Source organism: Acomys minous (assembly GCF_964271855.1).
Source record: "Acomys minous genome assembly, chromosome: 1".
Lineage (NCBI taxonomy): Eukaryota > Metazoa > Chordata > Mammalia > Rodentia > Muridae > Acomys > Acomys minous.
Genome location: NC_140483.1, coordinates 58,414,293 through 58,433,906, shown reverse-complemented (window position 1 = coordinate 58,433,906; position 19,614 = coordinate 58,414,293). Strand labels below are relative to the sequence as shown.

Here is a 19,614-nt window from a genome sequence, read left to right as displayed (position 1 = left end):
TGATACAAGTCACGGGTGGGAGAGAGAAAATGAAGGCTTGAGTGGAACAGGAGGTCTGTAAGTAATAGCTGAGGGTCTCTTTTTTAGGAACGGTCTGGGCTGGTTTGAACCTACTCTTTACAGAAAAGCAAATTGCCAGATTATTTCTCTTATTTAACTGATTTTTACAAGAAACAAACACTGATTTCTTGGTTATTTATATAAACAAGATCTTCTAAATTAAGATTTTAGTATTCTGACCATCTAAGAAAAATTCTTGCCAGAGAGGAATTAAAAGAACAAGAAATTAAAGGTCCTTATCGGGCTGGGACATGTGGTAAATCCTGGACTCTGATGCAAAGCTGGTGCCAGGGGAACACTCCTTGCCTGCAACTGCTTTAGTGCAGCGATATGCAGTGTAAGCCAGATGGGTGCCGCTCCCCACTGATGGTGACCCCAGCCAGGGGCAGATAGCACTCAGCAAACCCCAGCACGCCTGCAGCTACAGCAGAAGCTGAAAGCTGCCACACTCATGCTTTAGGTCTAAGCAAGAAATCTACAGTTTAAATCGGAAATGAAGAATTTCAAGTTTAAGCCTAATCTTGGTAATAAAGGAAAAGTGGTTGCTTAGTCTGTAAGATATGTATATGTGTTTATGTCTATTAATTTTAAATGCAATAAATTATCTTTGAGAGGCATTCTGCTCCTCAAATTTTGAGAGAAATCCTGGGGGAAAGGAAGAGGAAGAATTGTAGGAATAAGATGGTAAAAAGTTACAGTAAAAATTTTATCATTAAAAAAATGTATAGCTAGGCCTGATGGCACATGCCTGTAGTCCCAGAATTTGTCAGCCAGAGGTAGCAGGATCACAAGCTCAAAGCCAGAATGAGCTGCATGGTAAGTAAGCTCCTGTACTTTAGAAAAAGAAGAAAGAGCAGAAAAGAAAAAATAGAAAGGAAGGAAGAAAGAAAAGGTAGAAAAGAAAAAGTAGAAAGGAAGGAAGGAAGAGAAAAGAAAAAAGATTGAATTTCCTCATTAGAATGACATCCATTGTCCAGAGGAAGAGGAAGCTAGAGAGATGGCTGAGCAGCTAAGAGCACCTGCTGACCTAGGAGAAGACCCAGGCCGGGATCCCAGCACCCACACGGAGGCTCACTATCATCTGGAACTCCCGGCCCGGGGAACCTGATATCCTCCTCTGACTCCCATGCAGGCACCAGGCATGCACATGGTGCAAGATTTAAGTCCTTTGCTGAGCCATCTTCCATCCCTGCAAATAACTTTTTAAAGGCCTGGATCAGCTTTTTTTCTGGGTAGACAGAATGCTCTCTCTTAGCCCCACCTCTCACCCTGTATTTGCTGACTCTGTCTCCTGCAAAGCTGGTGTGAGAAACTCAGGGAAAGTGCAGTCACCTCAGTGCTCACCACAGACGATAACTAGTGGATGGAACTTTGCTACTGTGAAAATATGCTTCATTTAAATGTTTTTTTTTTTCTTTTAGAGTAAGTAGGAGATGTACTGAGGTTTCCCCTGGTGTGATTACTCAAGGCCACTGCTACGATTCCCCCTAACACGGATGAGAACTGGCTGCTCAGCAGTGGATTTTAATGCAGTGCTGAAAGTATGCAGACATGTCAAGCTGGGCACTTCTTTTGTATCATTCCCTACACAGTTTCATATCTACTGTGATTGTCAGGGACTATCAGGAATACATCTCAGATGACAATATTATCAGAAGCAAGCAAAACCTACAAACTTAAGCAAGACTTTATAGATTGAGGATCAGTGACCTTGAGCTGCTGGTGCAGTAGTGTGTATGTAAAGGGGTATGGGGCCTCTTCGTGGTCTCCTAGAGAAGGAAATCACGGCGGTTATGGAACAGCTTGTCCAGGTTTAAACCAAACTTAACATGGGAGAGAGTTAAATAACTATCAAGGAGAGGAGTGAATCAAAAAGCCTGTGATAATCTCAGGAAAGCTGGAATCAGTGGTTGCTACAGTCTTAACCAAACCATATCTAAAAATACGGCCAAACACGAAGGTAAGTCACAGGCATGCCATGAATTCAGTCATGGCTGTGGGAGGTACTCGATTTTCATGAGCCGGGCTGGCCAGGCTGGCCAGCCAACAGCCAGGATGTTGGGCTCTTACCTGTTTCCTCACAGTTGAGCTTCGCCTGTGGTGACCCCAGTGAATCAGAAAGGACCAGTCCAGCAACAGGAAGAATAAAGAGAACAGGGACAGAATGAGACAACCACTCCTAAATTCAGAACTGAAGATTTAAAACACGTAAAATAACTGTAACAGCAGATAATGAAATATATCACGTTATTGAGCTCAGTCCTAGACACAGCTAAGAGACTTGGCAGTTACTTCCCAACAAAAACCTAATAAGCTTTATTCTTTCATAGAAGCACAGAGGCCCCTGGTTTTAATGCCTACCACTGTCCAAACCTTAAATAAGAGACAAATGGTCTAATCTGTAGTACAACATAGTCATGTTAGATAATTTAAAGATCTTTCTGCTTGAAAAGAAACAATAATAAACACCAAAGGGTGTATATCTTCTCTTGAGACTCTTGGGGAAAAGAAAATTCTGGCTTTTTATTTAGATGGCAGGACATTCAGTCTAAAAGAAACCTCAGGTCCCCTCTGTGGTGCTTTTCAAGCCATGCTTAGCGGTAGAAGCCTCTCCCCCGACCCCATGAAGGTTTCAGATACAGAAGCACATTAGTGAACAGGAGGGCAGCACTGCCCTGCTTTGGGAAAGGTAGGAGCCAGCTGGACGCTGGGCCTTGCTCTGACTGCTGCTCACCTGCCCTTAAGGCACCTTGCTGAAACCTTAGCACTTCTCCGAGCTAACATAATGCTCTTGTCTTCAATAAGAGAAGACTAATGAAACAGTCCAAGGTCAGATGTGGAGAAAGGAATAACCAGCAAGGAGAATCAGCTCAGCTCTTTCCAGAGATGTGGTACCTCTGATGAAGCCAAGACTATACAACCAAGAGATAGATTCTACAGAACTTCATTTTCTTAGTTCCTTCCAGTCCTCAAGAATGGTAAGTATATTAACAGGACCTTGGCTGTAATGCAATATGACAAGATGATGAAAATCAAGTTAAGTTATCACTAAATAATGAGTCTATAACTGTAAATGAGTCTATAACTGGGCTCATGACTGTATGAGTTGCCAGGTTGATATAATGCAATCTGGTTCATTAAAGCATGCTCTCCTTTTAAATCAGCACACTTTTAGGCATCTCATGGTGCTGGCTGAAATGAATATCTTGTTCTCTGCCAGCTCATAGCACTGTCATGACTGTGAGGGAAAATATTTGGCTGAGGTAGAGAAGGAGGGAAGGTGGAGAAAGACAGGGAAGACTACATACTTGTACATCAGCAAAGATTTCTCCCAGTGCTATTTGGCAAGCCAACACAATGCAATATTTCATTATCCACCAACAGCCACTAGTTAGGGACTATCATCTTTTCCATGCATGCGCGCATGCACAAACACACACACACACACACACACACACACACACACACACACACACACACACCTCAGATCAGATCAAATGCTATCACCCCATCTTTGTGTTAGAGACTTCCCCAAGGTCACATGTTGAAGTCTTCTAGCTAAGAGATTCCCAAAATCCAGAGTCCAATGCTTATTTCCTTTGAGGAGTTTCTGGGAAGATTTTTATCAACTGATAACTCCCATGATAGTGTTTTGCTCAGACTTCCCTAAATGGCAGCGACTCCACAGCCACTTGAAAGGAGATGGAGTTCGCAAAGCAGAGAGAAGGAAGCAGCCTGCCTCAGGCCACTCCTTTGCGAAGTCATCCAGTGCCTTTCACAGCACACCTTTAAGGCTCTTTCCCAGGATATTTCCCATGGGCCTCTCCTTATCCCTTCCCAGGGCCACTTACCTGGCAAGACTGCAATCTGTCCGCTGACCTGTGAAAAGGAAAGGGCAAAATGCATTTGTTGAAGCAGGAGGGGCGGGGTGTGTGGGGGGAGAGCCGCACACCCTAGGAATCACCATGCCCTTTACATCTTCCTAGAGAGCCAGAAGAGAAAGAAGGGATTGTCCCAAACCCCCTTTGGGCAGACTCTGTGCTGCTCTAGGTTCTCTGAATCATGACAGTTTTACTTCCCAAAGGATAAAACAGGCATGGATGTGTGAGAAGAACAAGTCAAATCATACCTTACATGAAATTCAGCTTCTTATGTATGTGTTGAGGATGTGTGTAGTGGTGGTGAGAGGTGGCTTTGGGGACACAAGACACAGGACAAACTAGTTGGTTACTATGTGAGCAAACACACACACACACACACACACACACAGAGCTGAGGTTTGGAAGGAGAAAGAGAATGTGGAGAGAGGAGGGAAGATATACAGGCTCTAGATGTAGAATCACACTAAATTCTCCTGTTAACTTACACTGGCCTAGTAAGGCAGGGCTAAGAGTCAGTGCCCACATGGCCAGCAAGCGATGGCTTTCAGTCTAATGACAGGCGGTAAGATTTTCATGGGCCACAGATAGCTTTGAAAAATGAAATGGAAAAACCTTAAAGTTGGTAAGAAATTTTAAAAATAAAAATATGCATATATGCATGCATAAACCATGATGTAATACATTGCCTTCTTTGGGCCAACAGTTAAGAAGCCTGCTCTGTCTTGGTTAAATGAATGGCAAACTTGGGCAGGCACTGCTCCAGGAAAGACAAGATCAGCTAACTCCCATACTCCTTACTCAAGATCCCGGAAGGGCACCTCTGACGGCTGGGGGAGGACAGGGCTGTTTCTTTCATTTAGTGTTGCTAATTGCTAAGATAGTGCAGCTACTCTATAGCGATACCATCCCCCAGCCTTTAACAGCCCTGTTACCAAAGGCTCGGCTTTCATTTGCAAAAATATTATTCCAAGCCATTATTTTCAACATCTGTCCCATTTCCATTCTGGAATATTCATACACATCAATTATCCCTCTGTGGCAAGAAGAAGAGGCTCTTGCATTATGGTGACAAATACTTACAGAAGGCAGGACATGATGATTTGCACACTGGGTGATTTATAGCTATTATTTTTCTCTATCTCTGGAACTTGTCATCTTTAAATTATGGCAATTTGCAGCCCCAATGGCCAACCTCCATTTCTCTAGAGGAGCATTATTTGGTACATACAAGTGTAGAAACACACACACACACACACACACACACACACACGCACACGCACACGCACACGCACACACACACACACACACACAGAGCTCCAAAGCCTTTCCCCCTGTCTTCCAGGCTATGTTGAGATTGTCTGGAGAAAAAGAAATCAAAGCACTAAGTTTCTTTAAATAGTTTTATGGGCTGTCTTTCCTTTAACTTGCCGTACAGTAATCTGGTAGCTCAAGAGTAAAGACTTTTTGTAAGCAAACTTGGCTCTCATGCCTAGACCTGAACTGTTTGGGTGGGAAAAGATCAAAAGTTACTAAAAGGCTTTTTTCACATTAAAGAAAAAAATTTTTTTCTTAAAAAAAAAAATAAGATCAAAGATGCTAGAGAAAAAAAAAATCATCGGGGGGACCTGTCCAGGGCAGGACAAGGACAAGGCAAGAAGTGTGGGTGGATGAGCCTGGTCTGAGAAGCAGGATTCCAATTCTTGCGCTACCAGGCCAATGAGTGTTGTACATTTTGCTTTACTTCACAGTTTGTCTGATGAGTGCTCAAGGATTTATTTTAAAATGTTAGACTTCTGTGTGAGTACAGGCACAACGGTCACTGCTGAGACCACATGCTCCCTGTGGCCTCATCTCTGAGAGACAAGATTAGTGAGACAGGGAAGAGGGGCACATTCAGGGGCATCCACAGCCTGGGAGTGCCGTTAATCACAAGATGCTGAGAGCCAGGCAGGAGACCCGGGCAGGGTGCCAAGCAACTTCAGAGAAGCTGACTGGGGAGGGAGAGTCCAGAGAATGTCTGTTCAGTTCTCTGCCTCAGTTCTTCACAGTGTCTGCTTAAGCTTATTGCCAGAGATGAGACAGTACACTCATCAGAGATGGCGGCCTCTTAAGTAAAAGGAAATGCATGTTCCCCGTGGAAGCTAAAGAGGCAACAAGTCTGTCCATCCCCCTCCATTTGAGGACTGGAGAGGCGATAGCCCTGTGCCCCTTTACCACAGACACGGCTGGAAGGTGAAGGGTCTGCGTGGAAAGCAGGCACATGCTGCTCCGTTTAAAGAAACACGATGAACGTTAGCATTTCATTACACGAGCAGCAATTTCGGGGTGGGGTGGGGTGTGTGTTCACACTGAACAGGCTCGGAAAGAAACACCTTCACATAACCAGTTGGGGCTAGCTGGCTGAGGGCTGGAGGCACGTGCTGAGGAAGAAGCGCCGCCCCTCTGCTCTACCGACCTCCAGCCGAGCACGCGCACACTCACTTTCTCCCAGGGTTTTCTGCAGGAGGTCGTGCTTGGCCTGTAACTTGGTGATGAGGTTCCTCCCCTCCAAGTACTCCTTCATTTTCTGTAAGGGAAGAGGAGAAAGAAGAGGACTTAGATCCCCGAAGAAACACAGGACTCAAACGCTCGGCTGTTCCATCACCTCTGAGAGGGCATTTGAGCTCAGAGTTTCTGACTCAATTTCTGGCAAGTCCATTTACATCTTAAAAGAATCTTTCTCTCATGATACTTACGATGGCTGAGTATCCTACGCAGGATTTTCCTATGAATTTCATGTCGGCCTGGATAAGAAAATGCTTTTCTAAGTAAAGTCCTTCCTCTGCCTCCTTCAGTCCCGGTGAAGGAGACCAGGGGGTGGGGGGCGACCTTTCTGAGTGTCAGTGTCGTTGGTGTGAAGACATGCCACTTTTAGGCTGACATCCTGCTCCTCCCAGGGTGCATTTCGTCGCCCTAGCAGTAGTGTCGTGGTAAACCTAGCTAGTCCGCAGAGCGCCCCTGTATAAGCCAGACCCTAAGAAGTCCCATTCTCTAGTCTTCTACAGACTTGTTGAAAGTCGGGAGTTTCTGAGTGCTCGGCTGGAGTGGCTGCCGCCTACTCTACGCATAGAAAGATTCCAAGCACAGGATGAGATGTGCCACCACACCTGCACCAGCAAGGGAACTGTGCCTGCTAGGTTGCAATTTCAGTTTTGACACCTCGTCAACTCTTGTCGGGCTTGTTGAGAGACTGTGTTTGACTGGATAATTCACTAAATCTTCCAAACAACTGTATAAACTACTACTATTATCACTCCCACTTTACTTGAGTAACGAGAAGAAGGTGGTGAGGTTTGAAGAGACTAATGAAATTACTCAAAGGGAGCGATGGAGTTTCTATCTGTTGTTTAGCAGGTGCTCCCCCCCCCCGAAACATTCCATTTCCCAGGGATGCTCCATAAGAGAGAGGAAGTAAAAAACTCAAAACCGGCCTAGGAAGTTTCTGAAACAGACCAGATTCCCTAGAGCCCTCTCTCCCAAGAGTAAACAATACAGACTACTGAGATAATGTCAGACAAGCCCCGCTGCTGGGAGAAGCAAGGGACAGCCAAGCATCCTGAAAAGAAGCAGAGACCAGCTGAGTTGAAGGGGTTCAGGCTAAGCTGACTAGAAAGGACACTCTTCAACCCACCGAGCTGCTGCAGGCTATGCAGTGTGCCCCAGGTGCCCAGATTTTGAGAGCTTTTGTGATGAAGATGTCTTTGAGTCATTTCTGCTCCTCTCAGTAACCCCTCAACCATACTCCTGTAGGTAACCCCAATACAACCCAATGGTTCACCAAGTTGGACTTTGGTGGTATCTATAGGCTGTCACAGGCTCTCTATCTGGAGTAAGTAGATGTGTGTTTGTGTCTTCCCAGGAAAGTCTTTGTCACACAATAGTATTCAAACACGCACTCTGACAGGATGGCGTATGCTCCGAAGCATTATAATAAAATGTACCACCTCTTACATTCCAGAGCTACAGAGAAGCAGAACAGCCTTCCACAGCAGTCATTCTTTTGACATTAATGCGATCCAGGAGGCTTTAGACTACTTTAGCTATGAGGGAGATATTAGAGACGACAAGATAATCCTAGGAGAGGGAGGGCATCACTACAAACCACGTGAGGACTTTTCCCATGCTCCTCTACCGCCATTTTTGAGGCTCTGAGTCTGCCGTGTCTCTCCTGCTGCAGTGGTTCATATGATGGTGTTTGACTTAGGCTCAAATGGGAAGGTCTCCCAGAGTATGATGCATGAGTCACTAGAAAGACTTGGCTTTGCTCCAATGAATAAATATTTTAATAATAATAGTTCTGTCTTTTACTATGCACTAAAAACACAAAACAGTTGTACGCCAAGCCTTTGATTTTATGACTATTTCATTAATGATAAATACAGAAAAAGCGGAAAGTTCCGAGTTCCTCTTACTCTACATTTTTCTGTACAGTATGAAGTTTTAACTCAGAGTTTGCCCTCTTCATTTCTACTGAAAATGAAGGAAAACTTCCTTTTCTGGGAGATGGTCCCTGGGCCTCTTGTGCTTGCCCACATGGCCTTATGGGTAATTTGTAAATCCCACGGTACCATTCTCATACAGCGGTATCACAGAAGAGTTACCCTCTGGTGACCATGTCATTGATTATCCTGGCTATCTATGATGCTTAGTGCCTCTCCTAGATGATGGGAGAAATGTAATAAATATGAAGAATGAATAAATAAACGAGCAACCTTATTCTCCTCTGTATAGACGCTCCTTGCAATTACAAACCCAACCCCCAAGGGTATCCTTTCTCTAAATAAAACAAACCAGAGACAATCCCTATGCCAAATCGTTCCTGCTGTCTTATTTAAGGCCTGTTCTCTGATCCTTTATGCCTTTGCATGAGAACATCTGCATGAAAACAGGCTCTCTTGTCACCTTCCTCTTTCCATCTGTTCCCGCTGTCAGCTCTCTTGCTGTCCGCCCTCCCTGGATGATATCCTAATCCCCATCCGATGCCTAATTGCAGGCTTGGAATCATATGTAGGACCCAGAGTGGAAAAGCCTCTGGGAAATACCCATTGCGAATAGTACAACTCCAAGAGGCCTATCTTTGGAAGGTTATCCCAAGAGTCTCAAGAGTTTCCTAAGGAAGAATGTTCAAGAAGCTATAACCTCAACACAGACCGAGAATGCTTAGAATACAGCCAAATTTCTGGAAAAGGATGAATAAAAATTCCTTTCTCTCACTGATGTTTCTATTCTCAATTCCCAACTCTAAGTTAATGTTCACAGCTCACTGGGTAACTTTAGTTGTCACTTGGTGAACCATTACAATAAATAATAACCAGAGAAAGAAGTATGGTATTACGTTTTCAGGCTCCATTAAATACTAAAGGATCAAATGGTATCAAGATTCGCTCTGTGGCACACGCCTTTAATCCCAGCACTTGGGAGGCAGAGGCAGGCGGATGGCTATGAGTTAGAGGCCAGCCTGGTCCACAAAGCTAGCTCAGGACAGCCAAGGCTACACAGAGAAATTCTGTCTGGAAAAACCAGAAGAAGAAAAAAAAAAGATACACTCTGCATCTCTAAAACAAGGGAAGAAAGATCCTTCAGGTTTTGCATCTAGGTAGGAAGGAAAAGGGATCCCAGCGGGGTGTGGTGGTGCACACCTTTAATCCCAGCCTGGTCTACAAAGCGAGTCCAGGACAGCCAAGGCTATACAAAGAAATCCTATCTTGAAAAACCAAAAAAAAAAAAAAAAAAAAAAAAAAAATGGACCCCAGAGTCTGCAGACATGCTATCCATCACTTCCTTATCTCACCAGAAGTCAGCACAGACATGCTGGGGAGAAATAACCCTGCCTTTATCAGTGGAGCTGAGGTAGAAGGGATCAGTTGCTGCTGAATGCACATAGAGCTGAGACAGCTGGAGCCAAGGGAGGACTAGGTGGCTTTTTGGTGATTCGGGATAATATCAACATTATATAAAATCAGACCACACACACACACACACACACACACACACACACACACACACACACACACACAGAGTAATATACCAGACCACAGCTCTTAAGTCTAGTGCCTTGCCTGATGACAAGACTGCCTTTTCTCCTATTGTCTTACCAAAATCTACCCCTAAGAATTCAGATAGTTTGGCTTTGTTACTTCATCAGCTGCAATTTTCAATTCCTTCATCATTCACCTCTTATTTGAGAACTCCATACTTGGGGCTGGAGAGATGGTTCAACAGTTAACAGCACTTATGGCCCTTGGAGAAGACCTGGGTTCAGTTTCTAGCATATACATGCTTGCTCACAACCAGTGATGTACAGTTTTGGGGTTCCAATGCCCTCTTCTGACCTTTGAAGGCATTGCATGCAGACAAAAACAAACAAAAATAAATCTGAAAAAATGTTGTTTTTAAAGAATCCTATACTTCAATTTTCCATAAAAATATTTAGGAGAAACTCCAGCTTTCTAAAGCTTTGATAATTCTTGGCTAACCAGAGAATATACCTGCTTACAGCAGAGAGCTGGTTAAATAAAGATGATGCACCTATACAACTGAGTTCTGTCCAGCCATTAGAAAAAGATTTTTTTTTTTGGTTTGGTTTTACAAGACAGGGTTTCTCTGTGTAGCCTTGGCTGTCCTAGACTTGCTTTGTAGTCCAGGCTGGCCTCGAACTCACAGTGATCCTCGTGCCTCTGCCTTCCAAGTGCTGGGATTAAAGGCGTGCACCACAACACCCGGCCTGAAAAAAGCTTTGTGTGAGATATGGGACAAATATTTTTAGACTAACATGACTAACACTCAAAATAAGTGATAAGAATAAAGTGGAGGATGGTGAAAGTGGTAAACTTCTATTCATCATATTTTATTCCTTTTGCCGTTTTTGGTTTTTTGTTTTTCCAAACAGGGTTTCTCTGTGCGGCCTTGACTCTCCTGGACTCACTTTGTAGACCAGGCTGGCCTCGAACTCACATAGATCTCCCTGGCTCTGCCTCCCTGAATGCTGGGATTAAAGGTGTGCGCCATCATGCCCGGCTGTATATTTTATTTCTTACCATGTCTCTTGCAGGGCTGAAGATGGAATTCAGTGTCACACATGCTAGGCAGGCACTCTTAATTACTGAGCTACATTACCAGTCCCATTTGTTACAATTTCCAGTGTAATTTATTGTATTTAGGGGCATTTACTAGGGCTGGAGAGATGGCTCAGTGGTTAAGAGTATTAACTGCTCTTCCAGGGGTCCTAAGTTCAATTCCCAGCAACCACATGGTGGCTCACAACCATCGTTAATGTGATCTGATTTCCTCTGCTGGTATGTGGGTGCACATGCAGGCAGAGCACTGTATACATAATACATACATCTTTTAAAAAATTACATTTAAGCCAGGTGTGGTGGCGCACACCTGTGATCCCAGCACTAGGAAGGCAGAGTCAGGAGGGTCTATGTGAGTTTGAGGCTACCCTGGTCTACAAAGCAGGACAGCCAGGGCTGTTTCACATAGGAATCCTATCTGGAAAAAAGAAAGAAAGAAAGAAAGAAAGAAAGAAAGAAAGAAAGAAAGAAAGAAAGAAAGAAAGAAAGGTAGGCACTTAATGACAGATCATTGGTTGTCTATGCATAGAAAAATCTCTGAAATGACAGGATATACTAGTTTCAATCAGTGGCAGAAAGCAGGAAAGTCAGTGTCAGGGGTAAAGTAAAGCTCTACTCTCGCCCTAGTTTCCTTTACATATATGTGAGTCTTTAAAAAAATGGTATAACAAGAAAAAGAAGTAGACACTGAGGGATGATGTGCTCTACAAGATGAGTGGCAAACAGACAGGAGGGTAGAAAACACCTCTCTTCTTATAATAAGGGAGGACAGGTGCTGAGCCTTTCCCTCGAGCTCTTCAGCAGGGCACAGACGAAAAGCCTGCGGCCAGCAGATGACCTGAGCTCTGGGTTCAGCTGTTGACGAAGGCTTTGTTCAAGCTATCCATCTACTGCATTTGCCATCCCCCCGCCAAGCCCCCTGCCTTTTTTTCCTTCTTCAAAGCTTTCAAACAAGAAGGCTAGGTTAGATGGTATTTAAAAATGGCTTCAAGTTTGAAATTCTATAATTTTCCACAGACTTTGCAAGCAGCTGACCTTTGTAAGGCATGCTTCAAATTTCCAATTGATGTCACATGGGCAGATTAATCTGATGACAGTAGCAAGCAGTCGGGAAACTATCCCAAAACGCCCATGTGGTCACTAGACACACTAGCTATGAGTCAAGCCACAAGGAGGGATCCCGTCACAGCTTTCCAAGAGCAGGGAACTTCCAGGCTGTGCTGCTGGTTTTTGTTTCTTGCACGGTTTGGCAAGCATAGGTAGCCCCTGTTTAATATGGGGACCTGAATGTCCATTTCACTACCACCACCAAAAATGTCCTGCTATCCGGAGATAAATTCCCTGATACATTTCATATCCAGTCACAAAACCAATAAGCTCTTGCAAATTCTGTTACTAGATAAGCCAAAACCCATTTTTGTTAATCAAAGCAATGTGCAAATTTGACAGGGAGTGCCATGGCCACCAAAGCAGATGGGTGGCAGATGTGTACAGAGATAACAGGGGAACAGGTAGGCAGGATTCTAGAAGACATCAGTTTGAATAAAGTTACTTGTTTTAAAGCTTTATTTGAAATGATGTGTCTATGTGTGGGTGTGTGCCCAGAGGCCAGGGGCATCAGACGCCCTACAGCTGGAGTTATAGGCAGTTGTGAGCCCCCAGACAGGGGTGTTGGAAATCAAACTCAGGTTTTCTGGAAGAGCACTATATGAGCTCTTCAAAGTCCTGGAGTATCTCATCAGCCTTCTTGTTTTAGAGCAAATATCAACTCCTGAATATGTATGTTATAGATTCATTGAAGGCAGAAAGTAACTCTGGCAAAGACTGCCCTAAGTACAGATTTTTATGCCCCTTTCTTCTTCTCTTTTAAGTGTGTGCGCGTGTGTGTAAATATATGCCGGAGGGCAGTGTTAGTCACAGTGTATTCCTCAATTGCTCTCTAGCTTATGTTTTGAGGCAAGAACTCTCACTAGGCAGCTCACTAGACTGGCTAGCTAGCACGACCCAGGGATTCCCCGTTTCTGCTCCCCAGCGCTGGAATTACAGGTTGCCTGGGTTTCTTTCACATGGGTTCCTGGGGCTCAAACTTGAGTCTTCATGCTTGTGTGGCATGTACTTTACTGACTATGCCATCTCTCCAGCCCCTAAGCCCCTAAATTTCTTAACTGAAGAAGTAGAGGGTGTGAAATGGTCAAATACATTGTATGCATGTATGGAATTCTCAAGTAATTAATAAATTAAATTTAAAAATGGAATCTTTTGAAATATAATAAGATTGGGTCATTGCCTCAAAAAGAGTTGCCAAAAATCCTATTACTAAGAGATCATATAGTTTGGTAATAGGGGCAGTGACAGTCTCCATTAGAGTCAAAAAGTTCTATTAAAACGTAATTTAGGTTTCTGGAGGGCAGCACTTTTCAATAGTCTGTTCTTTCTAAAGACTTGTATTCTCCTTCCCAATCCTCTCTGACCCACTCATACTAAAAATCAAGCACAAAAGTCAGTTTGTGTGATGTTTTCCCAGCTCCACTCATCCTTGTTGCTGCTTATGCACAATCACGCATTTAAAAACGGTACCTTTCTTGTTTAGAAACACAAGAAGTCAAAACCAAAGTCTTCCTGTATAGCCAGAGCCCTCGCTCTCTTCTTTCTCTTATTGTCTAAGCATTCTTAACTTGTATCATAGAATCTGCCATAACACACCATAAATGATCAGTGAATAAGATAACAGTGATCGATGCATGGATTCATAATGATGATGGTAAAATGGGTGGCAGTTACTGGGTACCATGAACTAGGCAGCGTGTCATTCCATCCTTTGTATAGATTTCCATATGCCTAGAAAACGTAAAATGGACTAGAGAGAGAGCTTAGTGCTGCAGCTCTTGTCTAGCACATATGAAAGTTCCACCAAGGAGAAAAAGCAAGCAACCCCTCCAAAGCAATTAGAAAATATAATTAAATGACTTAAATTCATAATCCAACATATATATATACAAAGGTGTCTCTTTCTGTAATTATAATTTTAAATGCATGCCCATATGTATTTATTTTCTTCTAGGTTTTTTATAATGATCATATTTTAAAATGTTTTTACAGTAAAATGTGTTATAGTTTTTAATTTTATTTGCCAGTTGTCAGCTATAAATCATTTTAAAAAACAAAATCACTTAAGTTTTTCTTTATATAACAAAAAATTTCCAGTTGTTTTAGAACAATACTCTTAAATCATACTCTTTCAAAAATCTTCTTTGAGATTTAAAAGAATGAAAATACCAAAGATTTGGAGCTTAACTAATTGAAACAGATTTACAAAAACACCAATCAATCATGTTAGTGCTCTTAAAGAAAAAAAGGACAATGTTCAAAGAAAAATTAAACCAATTGTCCCAGCTGGAAGAAAAATCTAATTTGCTCCATGCTGAGTGTGGCTCATGACTGAGGACAAGTGGAGTCCTTTCATTTGGTCAGTGTGCATTTTCAACAGCATGTTTCATCTTATAACTGCAAAGTCAGTTTTTCTTCTCATGGTCATCAGAAGATAAAGAAATAAATTTTAGTGTGGGCAATATGATGGGACTTAGCAAGTTCAAAATAACTCATTAAAAAGCAACATATAAGACCAGCTGGAGATTTTTAAAAAACTATTAACATTTGAACACACACACACACACACACACACACCTACCTAAAAGGAGACCTGAGAAAATGGGTAAAATATACTGCTTTAGATTCCCTACAAACCTACCAAGTTGCATGTTTTTTTAATCTTTTTTTTCAATTTATTAATTCATTCATATTACATCTCAATTGTTATCCCATCCTTTCTATCCTCCCATTCCTCCCTCCCTCCCACTTTCACCCTACTCCCCTCCCCTATGACTGTGATTGAGGGGGACCTCCTCCCCCTGTATATGCTCATAGGGTATCAAGTCTCTTCTTGGTAGCCTGCTATCCTTCCTCTGAGTGCCACCAGGCCTTCCCATCCAGGGGACGTGGTCAAATATGGGGCACCAGAGTTTGTGTGAAAGTCATACCCCACTCTCCACTCATCTGTGGAAAATGTCCTGTCCATTGGTTAGATCTGGGTAGGGGTTTGAAATTTACTGCACGTATTGTCCTTGGCTGGTGCCATAGTTTGAGCAGCACCCCTGGGCTCAGATCCACCCGTCATAATGTTCTTCTTGTAGGTTTCTAGGACCCTCTGGATCCTTCTATTTCCCCATTCTCCCATACTTCTCTCACCTAGAGTCCCAGTAGGATGTCCTCACCTCTATCCCACTTTCCTGGTAGGTGAAGCCAAGTTGCATGTTTAAGTCTCTTCAACTTTTACCAATAGTTAGAAAAAATAACTTCCTAATAATGAAAGTTGCATGATAATGTATTCAAATCACTCAGGAGAGACTGCAGACTTTTAAAAAACAAGACATACATTGGCAAAGATATTTGAATACAGTTCTCAAAAGCCAGGACACTGAGTCCCTTGTCATGGTCTCCTACGACTAGGGCTACTTTCTAGTGAAAGCCTACTAGATGATTAAAAACTTCCCCAATGTTTTTTCTTGGTTTATAAATTTAGGAGCATCCCTTTCTATGATGTCCCCAGCAGACACCAGTGACTTGTAGATGCTTTTGTAGAGATGGTTTCCAAGTATGCCACACTCAAGTCTAGTGTATTTGGTTTTGTTTTGTTTTTTCCGAGATATGGTCTTTCTGTGTATACTGGACTTGCTTTGTAGACCAGGCTGGCCTCGAACTCACAGTGATCTGCCTGCCTCTGCCTTCCGAGTACTGGGATTAAAGGTGTGTGCCACCACGCCCAGCCATATCTAGTGCATTTAAAGCTTATTTTTCCGACAATTGACAAAAAGTCTTGAGTTCCAAAGCTCCCTTGGATGTCACAGTATTTACTGGTGGCTCCTAAAAAGCTGATGAGTGCCCTTACCGTGAAATAAAACTGCTCCGTCTCTTGCTGGTTAGCTCTCCTCTTTGCAATGCTGGGCTTGCTCATGAACGTTTCTGAGACTGTTGACTTGACAGACTCCATGGAATTGCTGTACTGGAAGCAGTCGGACACATCAAAATCCTCAACAGTCACGATGTCCTGAATGGTCTGCAGGGTAGCTTCCATGGTCTTTTTCACCTACAACCGTAATAGCCAAAGTAACCATGAGAGGCAGGCTCTAACACAGCAGGTGATGGAGCAACGAGGATGAGCTTGAGAGGACGTACGCCTCTCGAGAGAGGATGCCAGCAGAGATTAGAGTCCCCCTTGTCACTGAGCAGAGAGTGATGAACACCACAGGAGCCCTGCATCAGCATGCTGCTCTCTCCAGCAAACACCTAAACACCACTACTCCTTTTCTGCTATGTTCCTGACTTGGCTCTTTTATGTAATGTTAGCTTTTTTTCAAAAAAGACATATTTTATGTGTAAGGATGTTCTGCCTGCAGGGGTGTACATCTCATGCGGTGCCTGGTGGCTGTGGAGGCCAGACGAGGTATTGGAGCTCCTGGAATTGAAGTTAGGGAGGACTGTGAAGCCACCATGCAGGCCCCGGAAGCCGAGTCTGGGTCTCCTGCAAGAGCAGCCAGTGCTTTTAACCCCTCAACCATCTCTCCAACCCCAATGGTTATTTTTAAGATTTAATGATATTTCTTTATTATAATGGAAGTGCAAAGGAAAAGAGAATAAAACAATTGCAAACCAATATTCCCATCATACCAGAGCTAGTTAAAATATGTTGTAAGTTTAGTCTTTCAACGCTCCTGGTGCTTTTTCATGATCTTCAACCAATCAATGAATTTGTTTTCCTATTTGCAAACTAAGTGGCCCAGACCTAGTCTTTCCTAGTAAAATTAAGATATAAGGGAAAAAGCCAAGCAAGTGCAACAGAAAGCTGAATTACTGATCAAATTACCCCTTTAAACTAGATATTAAAAGAAAATGTGCTATGTTTAGGGGGAAAAGTCACCCTCTTGTAAGAGGACAGAGATGTCTGAAGTGTCAAAGTCAAAGGTTTCTTTTTAAAACTGCTTGAAAAAGCCAGTCATGAGTGGCTCATTTCATAGACTTGATATTGTTCACACAGTGGCCAAGTGCCACTTTGATTAAATGTGCAGTGGGGAGGGGCACTTTGTAAAAGCTCAAAATAGAGCACAACCTTTGGCAATGTACGGGAACAACTTCCTGGATTTCAAGGGCAGGATGTAGCAGCAGGGAAAGCACAAGCCGCCATTTGGCCAGGAAATCTTTGCAATAGCCCGGACATTCTCTGCATGCTCCCTCCACCTGCCCCTGATGGACAGCCACAAGTAGTTCAACAAGGAAACGGTGGCTCCGAGCCTCCTAGGAAGGAAACGCACCTCTTCGTTCTCAATCTTCAAAGTGGATAAGCGAGACTGCAGTTGTTGGCATCTCTGCACCAGCTCACTCTGGACTGGCTGCTGGGCACAGAGCTGAGAGGCCTGTCAGGAAAGGCAACATGAGGTTAGGAAGAGCATATGCATCTTTTTGAGGATTCCAGAGTTCTCACTGCTGCTCATGAAATGATTTACACTGTATTGTATCGCAACTACTGGAAGGCTTGCAGTTTCTATGTGCAAACAAAACCCAAAGATGATGTGTATGTGTATGACCTTCTAGAACAAACAGTACATGGAAGAGATGGGGAAGAACATGTGACTCTCTTTGGAAGCCATAGGCAGGCGGGTGGTTGGAAGGCATAGGTCTAGCAGTGTCTGCAGATCTATGGAATTCTGAGTAGGCCAGAGTGCTTCAGGCAGCTCCTGGTCCAGAAACCCAACGCTTTGGCAGTGAAGTTCTTGCCAAAGGTCCAAGTGGTCACCATGCTGGTGCTCCCCTCCTCCCACTTCACACACTAGAGTTAAAAAGCAGGGGAGAAGTGGGCCAGGAAGCTAACGTGCTGCTGTTGGCAGCCAGTATGTTTATAAATCTGGGCCATCTATGAGAGCTTTGACCCAGTGGAAAACAGTTCATGTGAATATGGGAACAAGTTCATGGGCTATGTTAGAGAGCTCCAGAGGGCATGAGATCTGATGGAACGTGACATCTTCTAAATAGCTATCATGTACCTTACGAGGTGTGGGCTCCCTGCAGCCCCCTCCCCCAGCTCCAGTTAACTATCAATCAAGTTTATGCTCTGTGAAGGAACAGCTAATGTAGAGTCTAGTGATACAGGTAAGGCGGTGGCATGGTATAATCCAATCTCCTGGATGATCCATGAGAGGCAGAAGGCTGGGAGGTGAACGGCAGGACCCATACGGAGGCAGTGCCTGCCGCTTTATTACCAAGTATCCTTTAGCTCTTATCAGATGAGAGACATCTGGAGCGAATTGGGCTCTTTCACCCTCAGCAAAGAGTGAGTATATTCATATTCATGCAAACCATTCTCAAAAAATAAAACTTCTCTTCAAATGGAGGGGGCTGTAAGTTGACCTTTTTTTTTCTCCATTGGTATTTAAGATTCCCACTGATTTGACCTCTTCTTAAGCTGAGAGGCTGGCTCAAGATCTGGAGCTGATTTCACCCTGGCTTTTGGATAAGGAGACATACTAGAGAAAGCTTGGTGGCCAGATGGGTTGGGGCCAAGAATGAATTTTCTGTCTTCAGCTGCCTGATGTCACCAGTCAGGCATCCAGTGCCCCTCAAACCTCTGGGTGCACCAACAGTAGAAACAGGCACCGACTCCTCCTGCATCTGAGAGCTGCTGAGATCAGCTCATGTGCTGTGGCCCAAGAACACTAGTGTGACCAATTTCAACACTTCCATTAAAGTGTCACTTAAATTTTGGTTTTTTAGAGACAGGGTTTCTCTGTGCAGCCCTGGCTGTCCTGGACTCACTTTGTAGACCAGGCTGGCCTTGAACTCACATTGATTCATCTGCCTCTGCCTCCCGAGTGCTGGGATTAAAGGTGTGTGCCACCACACCTGGCCCTTTGGCTTTATTTTCAGGACTTGCTGGCAGTTCCTTCCTTCTGCCTACAGACAACCCACAATGAGGCAGAAAGACTGGCAGCAGGGCCCAAGAACAACTTGACATCTCATCTCTAAGCCAAATGTGAAATCCATGCGAAGTTCTGGTCCTTTTTCTGGTGAAGGCACTGATCAGCTGTACCACATACAGGGCAAAAGAATGAACTCTCACTGTTTAAAGTTACCAGGCCTATCACAGGAGAATTAGAGGACAAATCACCTCCAAGCTGTTTCTTTAAGGAGCAGCAAAGCTGCTGATGCATGCTTTGCCAGTCCTCTGCAGTCAGTAGGCAAGGCAATGCATTCCAGCTGTGCGTTAGAGTACGGAAATGTGCTTCTGACAGGGCGGGGAGGGCTGAGTACCCATCATCTGGATTCCCCTTTATGGAGCTACGCTATTTGGCTCAGAAGATAACTCAGTCAACACCAGAAAATCCAACCAGTCCACTCAGCTAGTCAGTCCCGGGTGCCACTTACTTTTGGGAAGGAATCTCATTGGCAGCGAGAGAAGGGGCTTAGAAGACAAATTTGAACATAAGTCAAAGCAGGTGGAGAATGGGGCT

General features: G+C 43.8%; 1 protein-coding gene across 8 annotated transcripts in view; it reads right to left on the bottom strand.

The window, feature by feature from the left end:
- Window positions 1–19,614, bottom strand: part of SRGAP2 (SLIT-ROBO Rho GTPase activating protein 2) — a 224,160-nt gene that overhangs the window by 38,274 nt on the left and 166,272 nt on the right. For all 8 annotated transcript variants that reach the window (XM_084791026.1, XM_084791029.1, XM_084791030.1 and 5 more), the window contains exons 9-13: window positions 17,422–17,523; window positions 16,002–16,199; window positions 6,423–6,507; window positions 3,912–3,939; window positions 2,131–2,155 (exon numbers count right to left, since the gene is read on the bottom strand). In XM_084791026.1, the coding sequence (XP_084647152.1) occupies window positions 2,131–2,155; window positions 3,912–3,939; window positions 6,423–6,507; window positions 16,002–16,199; window positions 17,422–17,523 (438 nt within the window). The remainder of the gene's footprint in view (window positions 1–2,130; window positions 2,156–3,911; window positions 3,940–6,422; window positions 6,508–16,001; window positions 16,200–17,421; window positions 17,524–19,614) is intronic.